The following is a 25,540-nucleotide window of genomic DNA, read 5'->3' as shown; positions in this document are numbered from 1 at the left end:
AATTTAAAGGTTACAAGGGATGCCCAAAAGCAGAGCCCCAAAAGCTTCAAATCAAAAGCAATTGCTCTCTCTCTCTCACAGAGAGTCAAAACTTGAAAGCAAAAGCATTCTCTCTCTCTTTCTCATATTGTAGAGAAAAAGCAAAATTTGCGTCGCTCATCATTTTCAAAAAAAAAAAATTTAATAGCCTTTTGCAATTTCCAAAAATTAGGGTTTTTGGCAAAAATTAGGGTTTGCAAGAATTTTAGGGTTTCTGTTGTTCGCCACGTCATCACTTTGTGACCTACCCCCCTCTTGAAAGCATTGTAATCGACCGCGATTACGCCTGCAAAACCGACAAAAGCCATAAACCGTCTTAGCAGACACTGACTGTTAGTACCTACGTACTAGGAACACACATCTAGCACATGTACAAAATCGACAGTCACATCACACGACATCACAGGATATCACATGACATTCAACATTCATTCGGATCTTAGACCATGATTTATCGGCAATGTAGCTAGCAATCACATCTAGGTCCAATCGGGACCTCATCGATGTCCGATTGACTAACCCCTTATTGCAACCATGTCTATTCGAGATCAATCAGACAAAAATGTTGCAGTCATTTCGGCTATCAGTTCCTGCACTCACAAGAAGTCAAGAACAAATCAGTATCATTATCGGGAATTCCATTTCATAAAGTCATCTAGCAAAATATTGTCAGCTCTCAGTATCCCTGAAGCTCAGAGAGACATCAGTGACTTTAGTATCAAAATCAAGGCATCTGTTGACAAAGGAGTGGAGTGACTCCCCTCTTGTGCATCCCACTGCACTAGATCTCCGGCCAAGCTGAATTCTGGGTTCTGTTTGGAGTAGACTATGCTAAACCAAAACATCGAGGTAAAGTTTCACAATCCGAGGAGTATCTGCTAGGTCCTCCTCCTCCATCCACTTCGCATCAAATGCACGAAAGTTCTTGAACTTAACCAAGAACTGCCTTCGGACTTTACCTTTCTTCGTATCGTTATGTGCCAAAATCTGTTCAGGAACAAGGATCTCCTCGTTTTCTTCCACTTCGGGTTGCTCATCAGGCTCCCCATCATCAGGCACATCACCCTTAACAAGGTTCAAGAGACTCACATGCAATGCATTATGAATCCTCCAAGTATCTGGTAGTTTCAATCGGAAGGAGACATCATTTATCTTCTCAATGATCTGGAAAGGTCCGTAGTATCACATACTAAGCTTTGGAAAAAGCCTCTCCTTTCCCTTTTTTCTTTCGTACGCGTGCCTTCTCAAAACCTAAGAGCACCCAATCATCCTCCTTCAATTTCCAGTCGCGACGATGGCGATCCGCTGCCTTTTTCTGTCGTTCTTGAGACTCCTGCAAAGTCTCGCAAACCTTGGCAAAAGCCGTATCCAAACCTCGCGAATATTCATCCGCTTCAAATATCTAATCTTCGTGCTCAGGAAGGATGGAACCTTCGCAGCACTTTCAAATATCTCACATGGCGTCTGCCCCGTCGAAGAGTGTATCGTGTTATTGTAGGCAAATTCCACCAAAGGTAAGTTCTTTTCCCATTGAGTCTTTTGATCCGAGATACAAGACTTCAATAAATCTAAAATCACTGAATTGGCAATCTCAAATTGCCCGTCGGTCTGCAAGTGGAATGATGACGAGAACTGCAACTGCATGCCAATGTTCTCCCAAATTGCCTTCCAAAACAAACTCATAAATCTGGGGTCTCTCTCGGAGACAATTGTCTCAGACGTGCCATGTAATCGGAAAATCATCGTGATCATTCTGGGTTCTCGGGAGATCAAAAATGAAATCCATTTCAATACTTTTCCAGGGGCGGGTGGGTATGGGTAAAGGCTTTAACAATCCCTGTGCCTTATGCTTGTCAAAATTGACCTTCTGGCATACTAAGCAATTGCGCACGAACTCTTCCACATCCTTTTTGAGTCTCGGCCCAAAGAAGTATCTCTCTACCCCCTTCATGGTGGTAGCAATGCCGCGGTGACTCGTAAAAGGTGGACAGTGGCATTCAGTCATAACCTTATCCCTCAACGGCTGTGTAACGCACAACATAGTCTTTTTCATCAAGTAGCCTTCCCGAAGGGAGTATCCAACTATTGTCTCCCCATCCTGTATCCGTGTGAAAATATCTGCAAAATCTGTATCTGTGGCATACTGATCGACCATATCCTCGAAGCTCCTATGATGTATCGCGGAAATATCCAGAACCAACGGTTTCCGAGACAAAGCATCTGCCACCACATTCTTCTGTCCCTCACATGGACAATCTGAAAGTGAAACTGTGACAAGATGTTCACCCAACGCATCTGCTTTTCCGAAAGCTGCTTCTGTGACAAGAAGTAGCGCAAACTCTGATGGTCTGTAAAGACAGTAAAATCCGCTCCGAGTAGGTAGTGCCGCCACTGAGTAAGAGCATGGATCACTGCCAAAACCTCTCTCATAGATATGTGCTGTCATCTCCGACCTAGAGAACAAACGGCTCTCGTAAGCTATGACATGGCCTTCTTGCATCAAGGCCGCACCCAGACTACGACCACAAGCATCACAATATACTTCCAATGACTTCTGCAAGTCCGTCAAAGTCAAAATAGGTCCCGTAGTCAATTTCTCTTTCAATGTCCGAAAGGCAGTCACCTCTGTGGGTCCCCACGAAAAAGGTACTCCTTTCTGTGTCAAGGTATGCAACGGGGAAGCAACCTCTGCAAACTTCCGAACGAACCGCCTGTAGTACGAACACAGTCCCTTTCTGCCACATTCCTCAGCTGCTCTCGAACTCTCAGACCTGTGGTCATCTTTATCATTCTGTTCTTTCTGTGCCTTTTTAGGGCACTTCGCAGAGATATGTCCATGTTCCCCGCATCCAAAGCACTTCCCCTCTCTGATGAAGCGAGCTCTCTCTTCGGGAGTAAGCTTGGGTCGTGCATCTTTTTTTCTCTGGGTTGTTCTTTTTCTTTATACTTTCATTCCCAGAAGTCTGTTCGGCTCGTTGTGTCATGGCCTTATCTGTGGGGTAGGTCAAACTGCCAGAGTGAATGGCAAAGCCCCGCTTCGCATGACTCATCAACTCCTAAATAGAAGCTGACTTCTATTCCAAGCAGTGATCTTGGATCTCTGTACGTAGACCCAAGGTAAACCGTTCAATCTGTTCTCTGAACAAGATCTTCTTGAATGAAGAGGCGGGTAGAAAAGAGCTCCAGAATCTTTCACAATAAGCATTGATTGTGTCTTTCTTGGTCATCCGAAGATGGTTCCAAGCAGCTCATATATCTCGTTCATATTCTTGCGTCAACCAAGAAGGAATAAAAAGCTTCTTAAATTTCAGCCATTTAAGTGGCACAGTCTTGTTTAAAAGAAGCGTGGACCACCAAGTACGAGCATTCCCCTTAAAGTAAGAGGCAGCTCTCCGAATCTTGGAGTGCTCTGAATAGCGTCCTCCCGCGAAAGCGATGTCAAGCTGCTGTATAAAAGACAATACCTTCGAAGCATGTGAGTATCCTGAAAAAGTATCAAACTTGATCGAGTGGCCACCTTCCTTAAACTCTCGGACTTTCTTGCTTTTTATCTTCGAGAAAGTCATACTGGTTAGCTTTGTAAAAATTCTTCTTATTCGCATAAAACTTTCCGTCATCGGAATCTGAGCTGTCTATGGACGAGTCCTCAGTAGAACTGTCAGTCTCTGGGCGAGATGTAGCCTTCTTTGCCTTTTTCTTGCCCTTTCTGAAGCTTTGTGTCTTGCTTCGCTTTTTGTTTTTTTCTATCTTCTTCGCTCGAGTCTGAACAGCTAGAAGAACTGTCAGAGAAGATGAAGAATTCAGTAAGCCTTCAAACTTGACACGCTTCTTCTGTTTCTTTGCCTTGTCAAAAGTTGACTGACGACCCAAATAACCTGGAAAGTCCGTGCTTTTCTTCTGCTTTTTGCCGTGCTTTTTGGCTTTCTTTTGCGCGTCAAAAAGCTGAGCAATCCGTGCATCAACCACGTTCTCCAGTTCCTTCTTCATATATTTTCTTGGAGGCAGAAGGTTTCTTGAGAGCGGGTTTCGGGAGTGGTGTTGTGGTTCTCTGACACTCCATCTGTACCTCTTCCAAAGAGGTCCGGTTCATATATTTTGCCATCTTCGAATCCTTGGCAAAATTGAACATCATCTTTGTTGCATCGCCAATCAATTGACAACGCTCCATCTCTCTTTGCTCCGCCTGAGTAGGCCGAGGCGGGCCATACTCTCTGTCTGAATCTTCGTTGTGATCCCAGCCCGCATCTCAAGATGCAGAGAGAGTCGACTGATCATTGCCTGAAGCCATACGTGCCGCGGAAAAAAAAAATTCGGGGATCGGATTTCCCGTAGAAGAGAAATCGGCCGTGCTCTGATACCACTGTAACAGACTTGGACACTCCAAGTGAAGAATCAACCGCGACAGCACCAAATAACCACTTTAAAACAATTCACAGATCACAATAGATTTACACTGGCCCGGCGGAGTTCCGTGCCTAGAGATATTGGCCCCAAAGACTGGAGCCCCTTTCAGTATTTCTTTTTATATTAATCAAATCAAAGTACAAGAGAGTGGCTAGGGTTTCTGTTGCTAATTGGACTATTTTCTTATTTTTAATGACTAATTTCTTTTTCTAGGATATTTTATTGTGTACACTAAGAACTGTTAAAAGATTGTAGCTACAGGAACTGCCATCAAGAACGGACAACTCTGATGTGTCATTTGATGGGTGACGGTAACACATCGCAAAGGAGTTTCCGTAAGTTCGGTGGAAAGGGCCGGGTTACGAGTGCCCCCGATGCGTCACATGATGGGTGACGGGTGCATCAGAAAGGGGGCCGTCCGTAGGCTAAGGAGGAAATCCGAACTGAGTAAGAAAATACGCGTAAGAACGCAAGCACAAGAATAAAGATGGGTTCAAAGAAGCTTTTTACGAAAAGCAGGAACATTCGCGGGAGGGCAGATGCTTTCCTGCGAGGAGTCTGTGTCTGCATTGCATCTGTGCCCGTGTTCTGCACCCAGGGACGCCTGGAATGTGTTCGTGTAGCATTGTTTTCACTAACTGAGTGAGTTTTTAAAGTTTAAAAAAGTTCACACTTTATTTTATAAAGTGGCCGGTCACTTTTAAGTGACCGGCCCTCTTATAACAAAAAAAAGCAATGCTCTAAAAATCCTACGTTAAAACTCTACAAAAAAAGCCTACGCAAGGCTGACTGAATTCAGCGATCTCTCTCTCTCCTCTCGCTAGGGGCGCCAAGCTTTTGCTTTTCGGCTCCTATTCCCGCCGGGTGCAAGGGCCTATAAAAGGGTAGTTAGCGTTCCAGTTTTACACACGCCAGGAGCAGCAGGAGGAGTTAGCGCTGAGAATTTGGAGCAGTCATTGCGAACGAAATTCAACAAGTGTTCGTGTGACAACTGAGTACGGAGGTTGCTTTTCCGACCAAGGAGTTACAAATTTTTAAGTGCTCGTGTACGCTCCCGTTTTGTGACAGTGGTATTAGAGCTCGGACTCCTCTCTTTCTCTGCAAAGAAGGACGATTCCGGGAAGAACGGGAAGAACCATGTCGAGCCAAGGGAGAAGCGTTGAGGAGGAGCTTCAACAAGTGCAAGCTCAGCTTGCGGATTTGCAACAAATCTTACTATTGCCAGATGTCCAAAAGCTCTTGGGCGGAATGAAGAGAACGAATGGAACCGATGCAGCCGGGCATCCAGACCACACTATTGGCGTGAGACCACAGGAGGAAAGAGAAGAAGAACGTGCCGAGGTGCACAAAGGATCTTCGGATCGGAATGAACGGCCTACTCCAAGGGAAGGGCCAGGAAAAAGCGCTCTCTTTGCTAGACGAGAGCAAGGACATCTCTATCTCATCTCCATCTTACTCTCCTGATTATACTTCTACTTCTCGATCGTCTCGTCAAAAGAAGGAAGCCGCTACTACTACTACCCTACATCAACCCAAAGATAAGCCTCGATTCAAGAAGCATGGTCGCAAGTCTCAACATCGCATGAGAGTCTTCAAATCGGGCGACAAGGACATCAAGTTCGAAACCTACAACGGACGGAGAGATATCTCCAAAGCACTGTCCTTCATCAGACAGTTTGAAGTCGCCTTTACCAATGGGCACTTCACAGAAAGATCCAAATTGCGCCATGTGGGGATGCACCTCAAGGAAACGGCAAGTAATTGGTGGTTAGCCAAGATTCTGGAAGGTTCTCAGGCCAGAACTTGGGAGAGATTCAAATCTGAATTTTATGAACTGTTTCTTCCGCCTGACTTCGAGCAGGACATACGGAAGGAATGGGACTAGCTCGCCCAGAAGGAACATGAGAGAGTCACGACCTATGTGGACAAGTATTGGTCGGTTCTTCTGAAGGTCACTCCCTTCATGAAGATTGCCGACGAGGAAAAGAAACGAAAGTTCGAAGCGGGTCTCCAACCGCAGCTTCGAAAGAGTATGAAAGTGTATCCGCATGACACTCTTCAGAGGATGATGGAGTCAGCAATCATTGCTGAGGATTTGCACTCAACTGGGACGCCCAAAAAAATGCAGCATAGCACTTACCGTGCGAGACAAAGAGGGGTCTACGATGACCAAGGGGGCCAAGGAAGAAAACGTCCTCCATCTAGGGACTATGATCATTCTAAGAAGCCAGAGGGCAATGACAAGCGAACTAAGTATCTTTCTCCTACTCAACTTCAAACCTTCAGAGAGGAAGGAAGATGCTTCTACTGTGGCAAGAAAGGACATATGAAACCGGATTGCCCGCTAAAGCAGCAACGGCAAGAACAAGCCTCTACGAGGCAAGATAAAGCAAGGAAGGAACCCGCTCCACCAAGCTCGAACTCTATTCCAGATGTTCAAGGAAACACAGAAACGGAGAAAGGGAAGCGTCAACTTCTGAAGGGCTGGGAGTTTTGAACAACCAGCGAGTACTGATTCTTTATGATCCAGGATCCACGGATAACTTCATCTCCCTGGATACTGCAGAACGTTTGTGCCTCACACCGGCTCAGCTTGGCACACCAATTACATCCGGATCGGCATTCGAGGGGTTGACAACCAATGCAACTCCCGTGCAAGGACAGCTCAATCTTCGGATTGGCGAGTACAAGGACCACGAATCATTTTTTATGGCACCCATCGAGGGATGTGATATCATCTTGGGTATGCCATGGCACTTCCACATGACACCTGTCCCCGATTATGTGGAAAAGACCCTCACTTTTGATCATGGGGGTAAGAAAATAAAGATTCATGCTGATGTAGGAGATTGGCGATTCCCAATTGTAAGTCATATCTCCATTAAGAAAGAAATGAAGAAGTGTGTTTCTGCTTACTTGATTTTTGCACGTGAGAAGGATAAAACTAGTGGGGATTCACTCTCTAGTCTGGATGTCACAAAGTGATGACGTGGCGGATAGCAGAAACCCTAATTTTCGAAAATCGCGGAGGTTGAAATTTATTTATTTATTTTAAAAAAAAATTGGAAGATGATAAGCGACGCAAATTTCGTTTTTTCTCTACTTAAATGAGAAAGAGAGAGAGAATGCTTTTGCTTTCATGTTTTGACTCTCTGTGAGAGAGAGAGAGCAATTGTTTTTTATTTGAAGCTTTTGGGGCTCTGCTTTTGGGCATCCCTTGTAACCTTTAAATTAGTGGTGAGGGCCTCACTTCTCAGGGCATCTGGACGCAGAGTCTGAGAGTGAAACCCTAACCGCTCTCTTGTACTTTGATGATTGATTAATATAAAAAGAAATACCGAAAGGGGTGCCAGTCTTTGGGGCCAATATCTCTAGGCACGGAACTCCGCCGGGCCAGTGCAAATCTATTGTGATCTGTGAATTGTTTTGAAGTGGTTATTTGGTGCTGTCGCGATTGATTCTTCACTTGGAGTGTCCAAGTCTGTTACAGTGGTATCAGAGCACGGCCGATTTCTCTTCTACGGGAAATCCGATCCCCGAATTTTTTTTCCGCGGCACCTATGGCTTCAGGCAATGATCAGTCGACTCCCTCTGCATCTGGAGATGCGGGCTGGGATCACAACGAAGATTTAGACAGAGAGTATGGCCCGCCTCGGCCTACTCAGGCGGAGCAAAGAGAGATGGAGCGTCGACAATTGATTGGCGATGCAACAAAGATGATGCTCAATTTTGCCAAGGATCCGAAGATGGCAAAATATATGAACCAGACCTCTTTGGAAGAGGTACAGATGGAGTGGCAGAGAACCACAACACCACTCCCGAAACCCGCTCTCAAGAAACCTTCTGCCTCCAAGAAAATATACGGAGCAGGAACGGGAGAACGTGGTTGATGCACGGATTGCTCAGCTTTTCGACGTGCAAAAGAAAGACAAAAAGCACGGAAAAAAGCAGAAGAAAGGAACTGACTTCCCGGGATATTTGGGTCGTCAGTCGACATTTGACAAGGCAAAGAAATTGAAGAAGCGCGTCAAGTTTGAAGACCTACCCAGTTCTTCTTCTTCTTCTTCTGACATTTCTTCTAGCTCCTCGGATTCGAGCGAAGAAGACAGAAAAGGTAAAAAGCGAAGCAAGAAGCAACGCTTTGGAAAGGGCAAGAGAAAGGCAAAGAAGGCTAAATCTCGCCCAGAGATTGACAGTTATACTGAGGACTCGTCTACAGACAGCTCAGATTCCGATGACGGAAAGTTTTATGCGAACAAGAAGAATTTTTACAAAGCCAACCAGTATGACTTTCTCGAAGATAAAAAGCAAGAAAGTCCGAGAGTTTAAGGAAGGTGGCCACTCGATCAAGTTTGATACTTTTCAGGATACTCACATGCTTCGAAGGCTTTGTCTTTTATACAGCAGTTTGACATCGCTTTCGCGGGAGGACGCTATTCAGAGCACTCCAAGATTCGGAGAGCTGCCTCTTACTTTAAGGGGAAAGCTCGTACTTGGTGGTCCACGCTTCTATTAAGCAAGACTGTGCCAGTTACATGGCTGAAATTTAAGAAGCTTTTTATTTCTTCTTGGTTGACGCAAGAATATGAACGAGATGTACGAGCTGCTTGGAACCATCTTCGGATGACCAAGAAAGATACAATCAATGCTTATTGTGAAAGATTCTGGAACTCTTTTCTACCCACCTCTTCATTCAAGAAGATCTCGTTCAAAGAGCAGATTGAGCAGTTTACCTTGGGTCTACCTACAGGGATCCGAGATCACTGCTTGGAACAGAAGTCGGCTTTCATTCAGGAGTTGATGAGTCATGCGAAGCGGGGCTTTGCCATTCACTCTGGCAGTCTGACCTACCCCACAGATGAGGCCATGACACAACGAGCCGAACAGACTTCTGGGAATGAAAGTAGAATGAAAAAGAGCAACCCAGAGAAAAAAAAGGATGCACGACCCAAGCTTACTCCCGAGGAGAGAGCTCGCTTCATCAGAGAGGGGAAATGCTTTGGATGCGGGGAACATGGACATATTTCCGCGAAGTGTACTGATAAGGCACAGAAAGAACAGAATGATAAAGACGACGACAGGTCTGAGAGTTCGAGAGCAGCTGAGGAATGTGGCAGAAAAGGCAGATAGAAAAGCAGAATTGGTACCACATGGCGTAGGACCTGCACCGAATCTAATGAATGAAAGTACAAACTTTGCCGCTTTCGGGGCAAAGTGAAGGATCAGGAAGCTCTTTTGAAGGAGCCAAGGCCAACTTCTTTTCACTTGGAATTGGCGGCTCGATTTGGAACTACGCCCGACAGACTGACGCCGCAGGCGGAGGTAGTTCGACTGGCACCCGGATGGGATGTTGCCATTACACCGAGCATTGGCAAACTTTGTTTGCAATGACAGGGGTGTTCATGGTACGCGAGTGACGTTCTACTCGGGATCCCTTGGTACCACAAGAACTACGCCGTGGTTGACTACCGGGCCGAGAAAGCGACTTTGATAAATGAAGGGCTTAGAGATTGTACTTGATGAACTTCAGTTTTCTTACTCATTCTTTTGGGAGAACTGAACGATGGATAAAAGTTGAATATGTTTTGACCTGAAGAAAAGAACGCCAAGATTTTTTTCTCCACGCTCATGCCGATTGCTTTTGAGAGGGCTTGAATATCATACCATTGATCTGATATCTGGAAGCACGCCACCGAATCAACCACCTTATCGTGTGAGCCGAGTACAGAATGAAAAGATTATGAACTCAGTGAAAGACCTCTTGGAAAAGGGTCTTGTCCAGCCTAGTACTTACACCGTATTGCTCTCCAGTGTTGTTGGTTTTGAAGAAAGACGGATCTTGGAGAATGTGCGTCGATTATAGCACTCTCAACGAAATCACCATCAAGAACAGATTTCCGATTCCTAGGATCGATGATATACTCGACAGGTTACAGGGATCCTCGTGCTTTAGCAGGATCGACTTGAAGAGTGGATATCATCAGATCAGGATAGCGCCAGGAGATGTCTACAAGACAGCTTTTCGGACGACTTTTGGGTTATTTGAGTTTTTGGTGATGCCTTTTGGCTTAACCAATGCTCCTGCGACATTTAACCGGATGATGGATAGGATTTTTCGAGAGGACAGGCTATTTGTTCGCACTTTCTTTGACAACATCATTGTTTTCTCCAAGAATGAGGCAGAACACAGAGATCATCTGCTTCAAGTCTTTCAGGCATTACGAGATCACACATTAGTGATTAATGCTAAGAAAAGTGAATATACATTTTTTGGGACACATTGTGTCAACAGCAGGAGTGCAAATGAACCCGGCCAAGATAGAGACTATCCGTGATTGGCCCGATTTGAGGAATGTCCATGAAGTTAAAAGCTTCTTAGGGCTGTGTTCGTACTATAGGCGGTTCATACGAAAGTTTGCAGAGGTTGCTTCCCCTTTGCATACCTTGACACAGAAAGGAGTACCTTTTTCGTGGGGACCCACAGAGGTGACTGCCTTTCGGACATTGAAAGAGAAATTCACTACAGGACCAGATTTGACTTTGCCGGACTTGCAGAAGTCATTTGAAGTATTTTGTGATGCTTGTGGTCGTAGTCTGGGTGCGGTCTTGATGCAAGAAGGCCATGTCATAGCTTACGAGAGCCGTTTGTTCTCTAGGCCGCAGATGACACCACAGATCTATGGGAAAGAGCTTTTGGCGGTTATCCACGCTCTTACTCAGTGGCGGGATTACCTACTCGGAGCGGATTTTACTGTCTTTACAGACCATCAGAGTTTGCGCTACTTCTTGTCACAGAAGCAGCTTTCGGAAAAGCAGATGCGGTGGGTGAACATCTTGTCACAGTTCCACTTCCAGATTGTCCATGTGCAGGGACAGAAAAATGTGGTGGCAGATGCTTTGTCTCGAAAACCGTTGGTTCTGGCTATTTCCGCGATACATCATAGGAGCTTCGAGGATATGGTCGATCAGTATGCCACAGATACAGATTTTGCAGATATTTTCACATGGATACGAGATGGGGAGACAGTAGCGGGATACTCCCTTCGGGAAGGCTACTTGATGAAAAAGACTATGTTGTGCATTACACAGCCGTTGAGCCGCCGTATTGCTACCACCATGAAAGGGGTAGAGAGATATTTCTTTTGGCGGAGACTCAAGAAGGATGTGGAAGAGTTTGTGCGCAGTTGCTTGGTATGCCAGAGGTCAAGTTTGACAAGCATAAGGCACAGGGATTGTTACAGCCTTTACCCATACCCACCCGCCCCTGGGAAAATATTGAAATGGATTTCTTTTTTTTTTTATCTCCCGAGAATACAGAATGATCACGATGATTTTCCGATTACATGGCACGCTTGAGACGATTGTCTCCGACAGAGACCCCAGATTTATGAGTTTGTTTTGGAAGGCAATTTGGGAGAACATTGGCACGCGGTTGCAGTTCTCGCCATCGTTCCACTTGCAGACTGACAGGCAATTTGAGATTGCCAATTCAGTGATTTTAGATTTATTGAAGTCTTGTATCTCGGATCAGAAGACTCAATGGGAAAAGAACCTATCTTTGGTGGAATTTGCCTACAGTAACACGATACACTCTTCGGCGGGGAAGACGCCGTGTGAGATTGTTGAAAGTGTTGCGAAGGTTCCATCCTTCCTGAGCACGAAAGATTAGATATTGGAAGCGGATGAATATTCGCGAGATTTGGATACGGCTTTTGCCAAGGTTCGCGAGACTTGGCAGGAGTCTCAAGAACGACAGAAAAAGGAAACGGATCGCCATCGTCGCGACTGGAAACTGAAGGAGGATGATTGGGTGCTCTTACTTTTGAGAAGGCACGCCTAAGAAAGAAAAAGGGAAAGGAGAGTTATCCAAAGCTTAGTATGTGATACTACGGACCTTTCCAGATTACTGACAAGATAAATGATGTCTCCTTCCAATTGAAACTGCCAGATACTTGGAGGATTCACAATGCATTGCATGTGAGTCTCTTGAAACCTGTTAAGGGTGATGTGCCTGATGATGGGGAGCCTGATGAGCAACCCAAAGTGGAAGAAAACGAGGAGATCCTTGTTCCTGAACAGATTTTGGCACATAATGATACGAAGAAAGGTAAAGTCCGAAGGCAGTTCTTGGTTAAGTTCAAGAACTTTCCTGCATTTGATGAGAAGTGGATGGAGGAGGAGGACCTAGCAGATACTCCTCGGATTGTGAAACTTTACCTCGATGTTTTGGTTTAGCATAGTCTACTCCAAACGGAACCCAGAAACTCAGCTTGGCCGAAGATCTGGTGCAGTGGGATGCACAAGAGGGGAGTTACTCCGCTCCTTTGTCAACAGATGCCTCGATTTTGATACTAAAGTCACTGATGTCTCTTTGAGCTTCAGGGATACTGAGAGCTGACAGTATTCTGTTGGATGACTTTATGAAATGGAATTCCTGATTATGATACTGATTTGTTCTTGACTTCTTGTGAGTGCAGGAACTGATAGCAGAAATGACTGCAGCATTTTGGTCTGATTGATCTCAAATAGACATGGTTGCAATAGGGGTTAGTCAATCGGACATCGATGAGGTCCCGATTGGACCTAGATGTGATTGCTAGCTACATTGCCGATAAATCATGGTCTAAGATCCGAATGAATGTTGAATGTCATGTGATGTCCTGTGATGTCTGGTGATGTGACTGTCGATTTTGTACATGTGCTAGATGTGTGTTCCTAGTATGTAGGTACTAACAGTCAATGTCTGCTAAGACGGTTTATGGCTTTTGTCGGTTTTGCAGGCGTAATCGCGATCGATTACAATGCTTTCAAGAGGGGGGTATGTCACAAAGTGATGACGTGGCGGACAGCAGAAACCCTAATTTCTGCCAGAAACCCTAATTTCCGGAAATCGCGGAAGCTGAAGTTTAAATTTTTTAAAAAAAAATTGAAAAATGATGAGCGACGCAAATTTCGCTTTTTCTTAAATGAGAAAGAGAGAGAATGCTTTTGCTTTCATGTTTTGACTCTCTGTGAGAGAGAGAGAGAGCAATTGTTTTTTATTTGAAGCTTTTGGGGCTCTACTTTTGGGCATCCCTTGTAACCTTTAAATTAGTGGTGAGGGCCTCACTTCTCAGGGCATCTGGACGCAGAGTCTGAGAGTGAAACCCTAACCGCTCTCTTGTACTTTGATGATTGATTAATATAAAAAGAAATACCGAAAGGGGTGCCAGTCTTTGGGGCCAATATCTCTAGGCACGGAACTCCGCCGGGCCAGTGCAAATCTATTGTGATCTGTGAATTGTTTTGAAGTGGTTATTTGGTGCTGTCGCGGTTGATTCTTGACTTGGAGTGTCCAAGTCTGTTACACTGGACATTAAGCGTTCTCAATTTATTCAAAAGTACAAAGATTGTTTCACGGAAACACTTCCTGATGAACTCCCTCCGGTACGCCCGGAAGATCACCGCATAGATCTCATACCGGGTAGCTCGCCTCCCAATCAACCCCCTTATCGGGTGAGTCTTGCTCAACAAGAGGAAATTTTGAAGCAAGTCAACGAGCTTCTAGAAAAAGGGTTAGTACGGCCAAGTGCTTCACCCTACTGCTCTCCAGTTCTACTGGTGCAGAAGAAAGATGGCACGTTTCGAATGTGCATAGACTATTGGTCTTTAAACAAGATCACGATCAAGAATCGCTTTCCGATCCCTCGGATTGATGATATACTTGATAAGTTGCAGGGTGCAAGTGTCTTTAGTCGCATAGACTTAAAGAGTGGGTATCATCAGATACGGATCGCCACTGAGGATGTCCATAAGACTGCTTTCCGCACAACCTTTGGACTATATGAATTTTTGGTAATGCCTTTCGGCTTGACCATTGCTCCTGCGACATTCAATCGCATGATGGACCGCATTTTCAGCCCGTATCGAGCTTTTACAGGAGTATTCTTGGACGACATACTCATCTTCTCTAAGTCAGAAGAGGAACATCGGAAGCACTTGGACCTAGTGTTTTAAGAATTGCGAAAACATGAGTTGCATGTGAATGCAAAGAAGAGCGAATTCTTTCTCTCAGAGATACACTATCTCGGCCATATAGTCTCTCACAATCAAGTGAGTATGGATCCTGCCAAGATCCGAGTGGTAGAAGATTGGCCTATTCCCACTACGGTACATGATGTACGTAGCTTCCTGGGATTATGTTCGTGCTATCGAAGGTTTGTCCGAGGATTTGCCCATGTAGCAGGACCACTTCATGATTTGACAAAGAAGAAGATTCCTTTCAGATGGGGATCGAGACAACAAGGAGCTTTTGATCGGCTCAAGTACTTGCTAAGCCATGGACCTATTTTGATAGTGCCTGACTTAAGGAAACCATTTGAGGTTCACTGCGATGCTTCAGGCGATTGCATCGGAGCAGTGTTAAACCAAGAAGGCCATGCAGTGGCCTACGAAAGCAGACGGCTTAAGGATGCAGAGTTGCATGCATCAATCTACGAAAAGGAACTTACGGCTGTGATTCACGCCTTATCCAACTGGAAGCACTATCTTCTAGGAGCGGATTTTGTGATCAAGACTGATCACCAGAGTTTGCGGTATTTTCTTATGCAAAGGAAACTATCTGAGAAGCAGATGAGATGGGCAAACTTTTTGTCTATGTTTCACTTCCAGATCCTTCACACGGCTGGGAGTAAGAATGTGGTCGCGGACGCATTGTCTAGGCGGCCAAGGGTGAACGCTATCACTTCGGTGTATCACCAAGAATTAGAAGCACTACCGAATTTGTATCTGAATGATCCAGACTTCTCCACCGTTTGGGGAAAGCTACATCGTGGAGAGAATGAGTTTCCCTATTCCATTCAGGATGGTTATCTCTACCACCATCACGCCATATGTGTGGTGGAACCATTAAGAAAGAAGATCATGGATGAAGCACACGCTTCGCCTTATGCGGGTCATCGGGGTATTCTCCCTACGACCTTAGCAATGGAAAGATATTTCTTTTGGCCTAGCCTTAAAGCAGACATTGATAAGTATGTCAGGGAATGCTTGGTTTGCCAAAAAGTGAAGTATGATCGGCATAAGACGCCTAGGTTGCTACAACCATTGCCTGTGCCTAATGAACCTTGGGAAAGTATTGCCATGGACTTCATCATGGACCTCCCTAGAACTCAGACTGGAAATGACACGATCTGGACCATTGTGGACAGGTTTAGCAAGCAAGCACACTTTATACCAGTCAAGAAAACGATCAAAGCAGATCATATGGCTAGGGTTTTTCTGGCACAGATCTTTAAGCGTCATGGAATGCCTAAGTCTATTGTGAGTGATCGAGATCCCCGCATGACAGGAAATTTTTGGCGTGCCTTGATGGATAATCTTGGTACGAAGTTGAATTTTTCATCTGCCTACCATCCTCAAACGGACGGGCAAAGTGAGATAGCCAATTCCACAGTATTGGATATGTTAAAATCTTATGTGTCAGACCGGCAATCTGACTAGGAGAAATATTTGCCTCTTGTCGAGTATGCGTATAACAATACCACACTCATCGACGGGGAAAGCACCTTTTGAGATTCTCTATGGTAAGCCTTTGCTTCCACGGATCCTTTTAACTAAGGATAAGATCTTTGCAGCAGATGAATTTGTCCGGGATTTGGACACAGCCTACGGGCAAGTTAGGAGAGCTATTCTACGCTCTCAGGAAAAGCATAAGAAAGCTGCAGACAAGCACAGGAGGAATCTAGACTTAACAGTCGGGGAGTTAGTCTTACTCAAGTTTGAGAAGGCAAGACTTAAGAAACAAGCGTCTCATAAGGGGAAGGTGGTAAAACTTTCTACCCGTTATTATGGGCCGTTTAAGATCACTAAGCAAGTGAATGATGTCACATTCCGATTAGAGCTACCGCCTAATTGGAGAATCCATAATGCTTTTCATGTCAGTTACTCCGGCCGTATGTGGGACCGCCTCCGAGTCAGCCTAGTGCTGAGGAACCTCCTGAGGTTAAGGAAACAAAAGAAATACTCCAACCGGAGCAGATAGTAAGTCATCAGGAGCGGCCTCTCAAGTCCGGAAAAATAACATGGAAGTATTTGGTTAAGTTTAAGAACTATACGAATCTAGATGCTCAGTGGATGACACAGGAGGAATTAGCAGCTTATCCCGAGATACTGGAGGTATATGTTCAAGCACTACAGTTGAGGTCAACTGTCTAGAAGCCAGAGGGACGTTGCTAATTGGACTATTTTCTTATTTTTAATGACTAATTTCTTTTTCTAGGATATTTTATTGTGTACACTAAGAACTGTTAAAAGATTGTAGCTACAGGAACTGCCATCAAGAACGGACAACTCTGATGTGTCATTTGATGGGTGACGGTAAAACATCGCGAAGGAGTTTCCGTAAGTTCGGTGGAAAGGGCCAGGTCACAAGTGCCCCTGATGCATCACATGATGGGTGACGGGTGCATCAGAAAGGGGGCATTCCGTAGGCTAAGGAGAAAATCCGAACTGAGTAAGAAAATACGCGTAAGTACGCAAGCACAAGAATAAAGATGGGTTCAATGAAGCTTTTTACAAAAAGCAGGAACATTCGCGGGAGGGCAGATGCTTTCCCGCGAGGAGTCTGTGTCTGCATTGCATCTGTGCCCGTGTTCTGCACCCGGGGACGCCTGGAATGTGTTCGTGTAGCATTGTTTTCACTAACTGAGTGAGTTTTTAAAGTTTCAAAAAGTTCCACTTTATTTTATAAAGTGGCGGGTCACTTTTAAGTGACCAGCCCTCTTATAACAAAAAAAAGCAATGCCAGGCTTTTGCTTTTCGGCTCCTATTCCCGCCGGGTGCAAGGGCCTATAAAAGGGCAGTTAGCGTTCCAGTTTTACACACACCAGGAGCAGCAGGAGGAGTTAGCGCTGAGAATTTGGAGCAGTCATTGCAAAGGAAATTCAGCAAGTGTTCGTGTGACGACTGAGTACGGAGGTTGCTTTTCCGAGCAAGGAGTTACAGATTTTTAAGTGCTCGTGTACGCTCCCGTTTTGTGATAGTTTCACTCTCAGACTCTGCGTCCAGATGCCCTGAGAAGTGAGGCCCTCACCACTAATTTAAAGGTTACAAAGGATGCCCAAAAGCAGAGCCCCAAAAGCTTCAAATCAAAAGCAATTGCTCTCTCTCTCTCACAGAGAGAGTCAAAACTTGAAAGCAAAAGCATTCTCTCTCTCTTTCTCATATTGTAGAGAAAAAGCAAAATTTGCGTCGCTCATCATTTTCACCACAAAAAAAAAAAAAAAGCCTCCGCGATTTCCGAAAATTAGGGTTTTTGGCAAAAATTAGGGTTTGCAAGAATTTTAGGGTTTCTGGCAGAAATTAGGGTTTTTGTTGTTCGCCACGTCATCACTTTGTGACATCAGACTGCTAGACTGGATGGCAAAACCCCGTTTCGCACGACTCATCAACTCCTGAATAGAAGCTGACTTCTGTTCCAAGCAGTGATCTCGGATCTCTGTAGGTAGACCCAAGTTAAACCGCTCAATCTGTTCCTTGAATGAGATCTTCTTAAATGAAGAGGCGGGTAGAAAAGAGCTCCAGAATCTCTCGCAATAAGCGTCCACTGTATCTTTCTTGGTCATCCGAAGATGGTTCCAAGCAATTCGTACATCATGTTCATACTCTCGAGTCAGCCAAGAAGAAATAAAAAGCCTCTTGAATTTCAGCCATTTAACTGGCGCAGTCTTGCTTAATAGAAGCGTGGACCACCAAGTTCGAGCATTCCCCTTAAAATAAGAGGCAACTCTCCGAATCTTAGAGTGCTTTGAGTAACGTCCTCCCGCGAAAGCAATGTCAAACTGTTGTACAAAAGACAAAGCCTTCGAAGCATCTCTATATCCGGAAAACGTGTCAAATTTAATTGGCTGTCCACCTTCTTTAAACTCTCGGACTTTCTTGCTTTTGTCTTCCAGAAAGTCATGCTGGTTGGCTTTGTAAAAATTCTTCTTCTTTGCATAAAAGTTGTTGTCATCAGAGTCTGAACTGTCTGTAGACAAGTCCTCTGTAGAATTGTCACTCACTGGGCGAGATTTAGACTTCTTTGCCTTTTTCTTGCCCTTTCCAAAGCGTTGTTTCTTGCTTCGCTTTTTGCCTTTTCGGTCTTCTTCGCTCGAATCAGATGAGCTAGAAGAACTGTCAGAAGAAGAAGAACTGGGTACTCCTTCAAATCGAACACGCTTCTTCTGCTTTCTTGCCTTTTCAAAAGTAGACTGACGACCCAAATAACCCGAGAAGTCAGCACCTTTCTTCTGCTTTTTGCCATGCTTTTTAGCTTTGTTTTGCGCATCAAAAAGCTGAGCAATTCGTGCATCAACCACCTCTTCTAATTCCTTCTCTGTGTACTTCTTGGGAGTAGGAGGTTTCTTGAGAGCGGGTTTTCGGGGTGGTTCTATGGTTTTCTGCCACTACGTGTGCACCTCCTCCAAAGAGGTCTTGCTCATATATTTTGCCATTTTCGGGTCCTTGGCAAAATTAAGCATCATCTTTGTTGCGTCGCCGATCAATCGTTGACGCTCCATCTCTCGACGCTCCGCCTGAGTAGGCCGAGGCGGGCCATACTCCTTCCCTGAATCTTCATTGTGATCCCTTCCCGCATCTCCGGATGCAGAGGGAGTCGACTGATCTTTGCCTGAAGCCATAGGTGCCACGGAAAAAAGATTTGGGATCAGATTTCCCGTAGAAGAGAAATCGGCCGTGCTTTGATACCACTATAACGGACTTGGACACTCCAAGTCAAGAATCTACCGCGACAGCACCAAATAACCACTTCAAAACAATTCACAGTTCACAATTAATCCGACATTGGCCCGGCAGAGTTCCGTGCCTAGAGATATTGGCCCCAAAGACTGGTGCCCCTTTCGGTATTTCTTTTTATATTAATCTGAGTTCAAAGTACAAGAGTGCGGGCAGGCGCTCACACTAAGACTCTACGTCCACATGCTCTAAGTTGTGAGAGGCCTGCTCACATATTTAAAGGTACAAGGGTTGCCAAAAGCAAAGCCCCGAAAATCAAAAGCTTTCTAAAAAATAAAGCAGATCTCTCTCTCTCTCTCTCTCTCTCTCTCTCTCTCTCTCTCTCTCTCTCTCTCTCTCTCTCAATAAAATAAAGCAGAGGCTTTCTCTCTCTTCCCATTGCGTGGAAAAGCAATACCAAAACCCATGCCCAAAAACTGCCGTAACTGCTTTCCGGAAAATCCTCCGCAAATCGTGGGTTGCTATAGAGTTGCCACGTGTCAGGCCACGTCAGCAAATTAGGGTTTTTGATTTTATGTAGTTAGGGTTAGGATTTTAGCAAATTAGGGTTTTTGATTTTCTGCATTTAGGGTTAGGGTTTCAACAAATTAGGGTTTTTGATTTTCTGCAGAGCGGGCAGCCACGTCATCACTTTGTAACACACTCCCCCGTGGTAGGCTGTCCAGGTGAGGATGGCTTGACTCCCAGTTTTTTCTTGGAGTACTGGGACTTGCTTGGCCCAGCTCTCTGTAGTGCTTTTCAATACATGTTGCAAATAGGAGAGATGCTTGATAGCATGAGTGAGGGCCTGATCTACCTCATTCCCAAGGAGGGTGGCTCCTTGGATGAGATTCAACAGTGGCACCCCATCACCATCCTCAACTCAGTCTACAAAATTCTTGCCAAGGCTCTGAGTTTGAGGATTCAGCCACTTCTAGAGAGCCTTATACATGGGACTCAGACAGGTTTTGTCGAGGAGCATAGTATCCTTGACAACATCTTTACTTTTTGGGAGGCTTCTGCCCTAACGCGGCTCCATGGTGAGGATCTGGTGATTCTTCTTCTTGATTTTGAGAAGGCCTACGACAAAGTTGACTGGGACTTTCTGGAGGGCACTCTACGCAGGATGGGCTTCTCAGATGCTTGGATCAGAGGGGGTGTCAGCTTTGTACAGACGGGCACACAGTCAGGTACTTTTGTCAGAAGGTAGAGGTGATTGTTTCATGCTCATACGTTCAGTCACACAGGGCTGCCCTCTTGCCCCCTTCCTCTTTCTGTTCTATGCTGAGGCGATGAGCAGGTTTTTGGTGTTGCGGCAGGTTGGTTTACGGGGCTTAGCACTTCCTATACGGGGAGATGAGCTATTGGACGTTGGGTTTGCAGACGACTCAACCTTGTACTTGGATGGCCAAGAGGCCAATCTTCACAGGTGTGAGCAGGCTCTAGAGACCTTCTGTTGTGCATATGGCGCACTGATCAACTGGAGAAAGACAGTGGCTTTCTCGGTTGGTAGTGCTCCTAGGTCCGATTGGATGCCAAGTGAGGGTTTCAGGTGGATTCCCCCAGGGATTGCAGTTCGGTACTTGGGCTGTCAGGTTGGTTTGGACTTGTCTCCCGAGCAGCAAATTGCTCCCCTCCTCCTGTCTATCAGGAGAAAGTTGTTACATTGGAGCTCCGCACAACTTTCTCTAGCTGGCAGAGTTGTAGTGGCCAACCAGGTATTGCTGGCTACTATGTGGTACATCACTTCTTGCTGGATCTTTTCGAGTTCTTGTATCAGCCAGGTAGAGAGGCTGATCAAGAACTTTCTTTGGTCAGGGCGTGACTCTGATAGCGCGGGCCAAAGTGGCTCGGCAAGTCATCACTCTTCCTTGTTCTCAAGGAGGGCTTGGGATCATAGACCCAGCACATCAGAGCAGAGCCCTTCTTGGGAAGTTCATCGTCAGAGGACTTCTTCCAGGTGAGGAGCCCTGGAAGAAGTTCTTGCTTCAACGGCTTCGTGCTAGGGTGCCTCAGGCTGGAGGCCCCTGGCGACCTTCGACCAGATGGATCTTCACAGAGATGCGTAAAGTTGGCTTGAGCAGGACACTGGAGGACCGCTTCGCTGTGAGTTTGCTTCGTTCTTTGGGAGCATTTGCGGCGAGGCCTGGAGCAGCGTTAGCCTACTTGCACGGAGGAGTGTCTGAGACAGCCCCTTGTTTGGAACCCCATGGTTAGCACTCAGAGAGGCCACTTGGTTGGTAGTCGGCCTCATGTTTCCTAGGGTCCCATGGCAATGGGTCCAGCACGCTCTTTAGGTGACTGGTTACAGTTTTTAGGCTTGTCAGAGGAGCTGCAGGGCTTTCAGCTACAGGGCATGAGAGGGGTGCAGAATAGGTGCCAGTACATCTCCGAGGCAGTACCAACTGCGTGGATGGGAGCCTTCACGCGACTGGAGGTTCTCATCTCAGTTCGGGCTTGCTCAGAGACTGTACCCTTCCTATTTTTCGAGTTACAGGGTGACAGCGAGTTGCAGTAGAGGCCCCGCAGATGGCAGTGCTGTTTTTAGAGGATCCGAGTGGTGGGCATCTGTGGGAGGACTTGTGTCATCGATCCAGGCCCAACAACTCTTGAGACTGGACACTGGAGGCTGTGGGCTTGGGAGAGTTGTCCACTGGCACGAGTACAGTGGAATCCTGTAGAGTGACTTTGGAGGGACCCCTTCTCCTCTGCAGACCACCAAGGTGTCCCTTTCTTTCAGTACATTGTTCGACTGGGACGTCACATACTGGCAGCACAGAGAGGCTCGCTCTGCTGCAGCACCTCATTGGCAGGAGGAGGGTCTCACAATTGAGTTCTTGGCAGCTTTTTGGGAGAGATTGTGGGACTCCAGACAGCCGAGGCGAGTCGCTTTGTTTCAGTGGCTGGTCGCACACAGAGCTACAGTTGGGAGTTGGCTTGTACATAGTGGTCTCTTGGCCGTATGTGCAGCTTGTGACTATCTTGTAGAGAGTCAGAGCCACTATCTTTGGGACTGTCCCTTGGCACAGCAGGTGTGGCTTCGTGTTCTTCGGCTGATGCCTGCTCTTTTCGTGGCTCGGCAATACACTTGGGGGACAACTGCTTGGTCCACCCTCACGGGCCAGGCACTTCAGTTTGAGCTATCCTCCACCAGTAGGATGATAGTGATGCAGGGGGGGCGACCTACACTCTAGCATGCCACCACAGAGCTTACTCCACAGGAGTGGTGCAATGAGAGAGAGGAGTGTTGGGAGCTCATCGGTGGCCTGACACTCTGGTTCATCTGGCAGGCCTGCTGCTTTCGCATCTATGAGGGTCGCCCTGTACCACCAGCAGAGACTGTTCGTGATCTCTGGCTAGAGCTTATCCACACCCTCAAAGGAGGGCTCGAGAGACTCCAGGGCAGCTCTGACCGCATGCGGGAGTGCAGAGAGGCTTTCCTTCCACTCTGGCGTCCTGGGCCTTTTTTCACCATGGTCCAGGGTGTACTCAGATGGCACTACCGTCCACCTGTGTGGCTCTTCCCTCCTCCCATCAGCTGTTTTTTCATTGGGAGAGTCTCCCCATCATGGTTGTTGTAGCCCTCTCTTGAAGAGGTGGTTGTAGCCCTATGGGCAGTTTTATCAACTAATAGAAGGATCTATTTCTGGAAAAAAAAAAATCGGGCATGTCCTTAATGCCAAGACCTAAGGAAGAAGACGACAGTGCCCTGTTGTCTCAAGATATGTACAAATGATCTAGACTGCAAACCCAACCCTCCCTTTTGAAAAGATTGCTTTTGCAACAATGGCAAGATTGCTTTCGCAGCATTGGCCACAAGATTGCATTACTGTAACGTTAGGACAAGATACATAAGTGCACGAGAACATACAGTCCATATGTTCTTTGTTTGTAATCTATATTTCATTTTTAACACATAATCAATAATCAATGATGATTAGTTTGAGCCATTTTGAAAACAAATGCTCACCAGGATTTTTAAAAGGAGAGTTACTTAAGCTGCCACCAAAAACAACCTGTTCATCCATGTAATGTGATGATCCCAACCTTGTTCCAGACCTCCGAAGGCAAGAATTACTGGTCGAACACCATCCTCCTCCCTGAAGCAAAGCGAGGAGTTACTCTCCAAAAATAGCTTACCGCACAAATCGCTGTAAACTTGCAATGCTAAAAAGTCAGATTAACATGCGCCAAAATGAAAGACCTCAAGATGTATCAGCCAGTTGTTGATGCCAAGTCCTCTTCCTCTATGTAAATGATAAACAGGTGGGCTTCCATCCAAGCAAACTGCATTGACACAGCTGAGAAATCAAGATCAACACTAAATTTATACTTGCATTCCAAAAAAAGCGCAACTTTTCATAAGCAACACTTGTCCCTTACATGGTACAAACATCAAAGCAACTGAACAAGACAAAATTAAACCATGCAATTAACTAAGAATGGATGCCTGAAAGAGGAAAGCAAAAAGAGATGCATTGTCATCTGTTGTAGTGGGGTTGCCATTAGAAAAGGTTGGGTGAAACTGAAACGTACTGAGTGTACCTCATCATGACCTACCTGAGCTAAGCACAAAACATAATGTGAAGTGATGGGGCTCAAAACCTTGCTGCAGTCATTTGATAGCACCCCTTGTCAAAGAACCACAGTGAAAAACTGGCCTTTAAAACTTCTGTGCCTACTAGAAGCTTTGCTCAAGTGACTCGAGAAGATCTAAGGGACGTTACAAGTAAGAGGCAAAGTGACTTTTGAACATAGCCCATGTAAAACCAACATACACCACCCTCGCACACAAAGCCATAAGACACTGGACAATATGCCGCCACCTGAATCTCTATCAATTTGCAAGATGTGGAATGTTCAAAGAACATTTATGAAGGTTGTTATTCCATCTAACACAGCACACATTGCACGGTTGGTAGCTTGCATTGCATAATAAACTTAATACATTGCTGATGGTTTAGACATGTTTGAACAATGTCACAATAGCTGGCACTCTAGATCTGATCCAGCAAAAAGAAATGAGCAAAGCAAACGCTCCAGCTACTTAATTGGATAAGAAAAGCTGGAATACATTCATTCAATCTTGCATTGTAATTTTTCACAATGCAAGATTGAAAAAAAAAAAAAAACGTGCCTGCTCCTTTCTGAACTGCGTCTTCGACAACGGTGCTGCGAACAAACAAGAGCTCATCTGGGGAAGGGCGGAAGAAATCCGGCTGCTCAAAAGAAGGCCAGAGGGAGTTGGATCGTTGGATGCGCTTGTAGTCTAGGATCATCACAAAAGCAGCACTGGTGACCATGAAGCCGAGCAAGCCCAGAGCGAACTCCACTGAACTCCAGGTCCTCTTTGCTGGCAGCCCTGAGGCGCCCTCAATGGAGAGCCCTCGTCGATCCGCCATCTTCTTTGATTACCCGGAAGCTCTTTTGCTCACAATTTGCATGTCTCAAGTGTGGCAGATTGATCATCTCATTTCCCTCTTGATAACGCGTCTCGAGTTCAAGACTGGGTAGGTCTTTGACAATGTTGAAACTTTTCCTCAGGAGAGGCGAGAGTGAGTGTGTGAGTGCGTAAGACAATTAACTAGTTTGCCTTGTTTGCTTTGATTGCTTGACTATGTATATGGTAAATGGTAAGAAGTAAAAAAGTGATAGTGGTGTGGATTTTATCGCATGAGCTATGTTTGATTGCTTGACTATGTATATGGTAAATGGTAAGAAGTAAAAAAGTGATAGTGGTGTGGATTTTATCGCATGGCATAGCTCGTGATGATGATCCCATAACATCTCTCCTCAAAGCTTTCACCAAAAACTCTATGACCTCACATCACAAATGAGATTTTGCATGAAAAGATTATGGATGTAAAGATTTCCATACTATAATAAAAACGAAACGAGATGCATTTCATGCATTTGCGATGCTTGTGCCCATAAAAAGAAGAAAAAACCATATGTATGTATGGTGTGGAGTTGGCACCGTTCTCCACATTTATAAAGATATCGTAGGGAACGTGCCCTTCCTCCGCCACTTTTATCCCCTCCAATGTTAAAGGGGGACTTATGCTTCTCCTCCGGTGTCGAAAGGACTTTTTATTGTAAAAATATTATAATTATACAAGGAGAACTCATTACCAATGTTTTATAAAAACATGTATCATTCCACGTTGCCATGTGTTGGTGTATTGTCCGTATGCCCTTTGTTGGGCATAACAAATCTTTGCCACCTTCATCTGAAATCTTTTCAATAAAAATGATATAAATTCATTTCTTTATTGTATACAAGATGTAATCTAAGAACTTTTGAGATCACAGAGAGGAAATCAAAACACGAAATATAAGTTTA

General features: G+C 45.4%; 1 protein-coding gene across 5 annotated transcripts in view; it reads right to left on the bottom strand.

Moving 5' to 3' along the window:
* Positions 1 to 24,678, bottom strand: part of LOC147454779 (pectin acetylesterase 8-like) — a 47,373-nt gene extending 22,695 nt beyond the window's left edge. For 3 of the 5 annotated variants that reach the window (XM_086516617.1, XM_086516618.1, XM_086516621.1), the window contains exons 1-3: positions 24,335 to 24,677; positions 23,402 to 23,484; positions 23,168 to 23,297 (exon numbers count right to left, since the gene is read on the bottom strand). In XM_086516617.1, the coding sequence (XP_086372743.1) occupies positions 23,168 to 23,297; positions 23,402 to 23,484; positions 24,335 to 24,599 (478 nt within the window). In that variant the 5' untranslated portion in view covers positions 24,600 to 24,677. Of the gene's footprint in view, positions 1 to 23,167; positions 23,298 to 23,401; positions 23,485 to 24,334 lie in introns of all 5 variants that reach the window. The other 2 variants (XM_086516620.1, XM_086516619.1) reach the window with 2 other exon arrangements.
* Between the last annotated feature and the right edge of the window lie 862 nt (positions 24,679 to 25,540).

The sequence above is a fragment of the Adiantum capillus-veneris genome, chromosome 7 (assembly GCF_014529385.1).
Source record: "Adiantum capillus-veneris isolate H3 chromosome 7, ASM1452938v2, whole genome shotgun sequence".
NCBI classification, from domain to species: Eukaryota; Viridiplantae; Streptophyta; class Polypodiopsida; order Polypodiales; family Pteridaceae; genus Adiantum; species Adiantum capillus-veneris.
The sequence above is the reverse complement of the archived record's forward strand: the minus strand, read 5'-3'. Positions and strand labels throughout refer to the sequence as shown.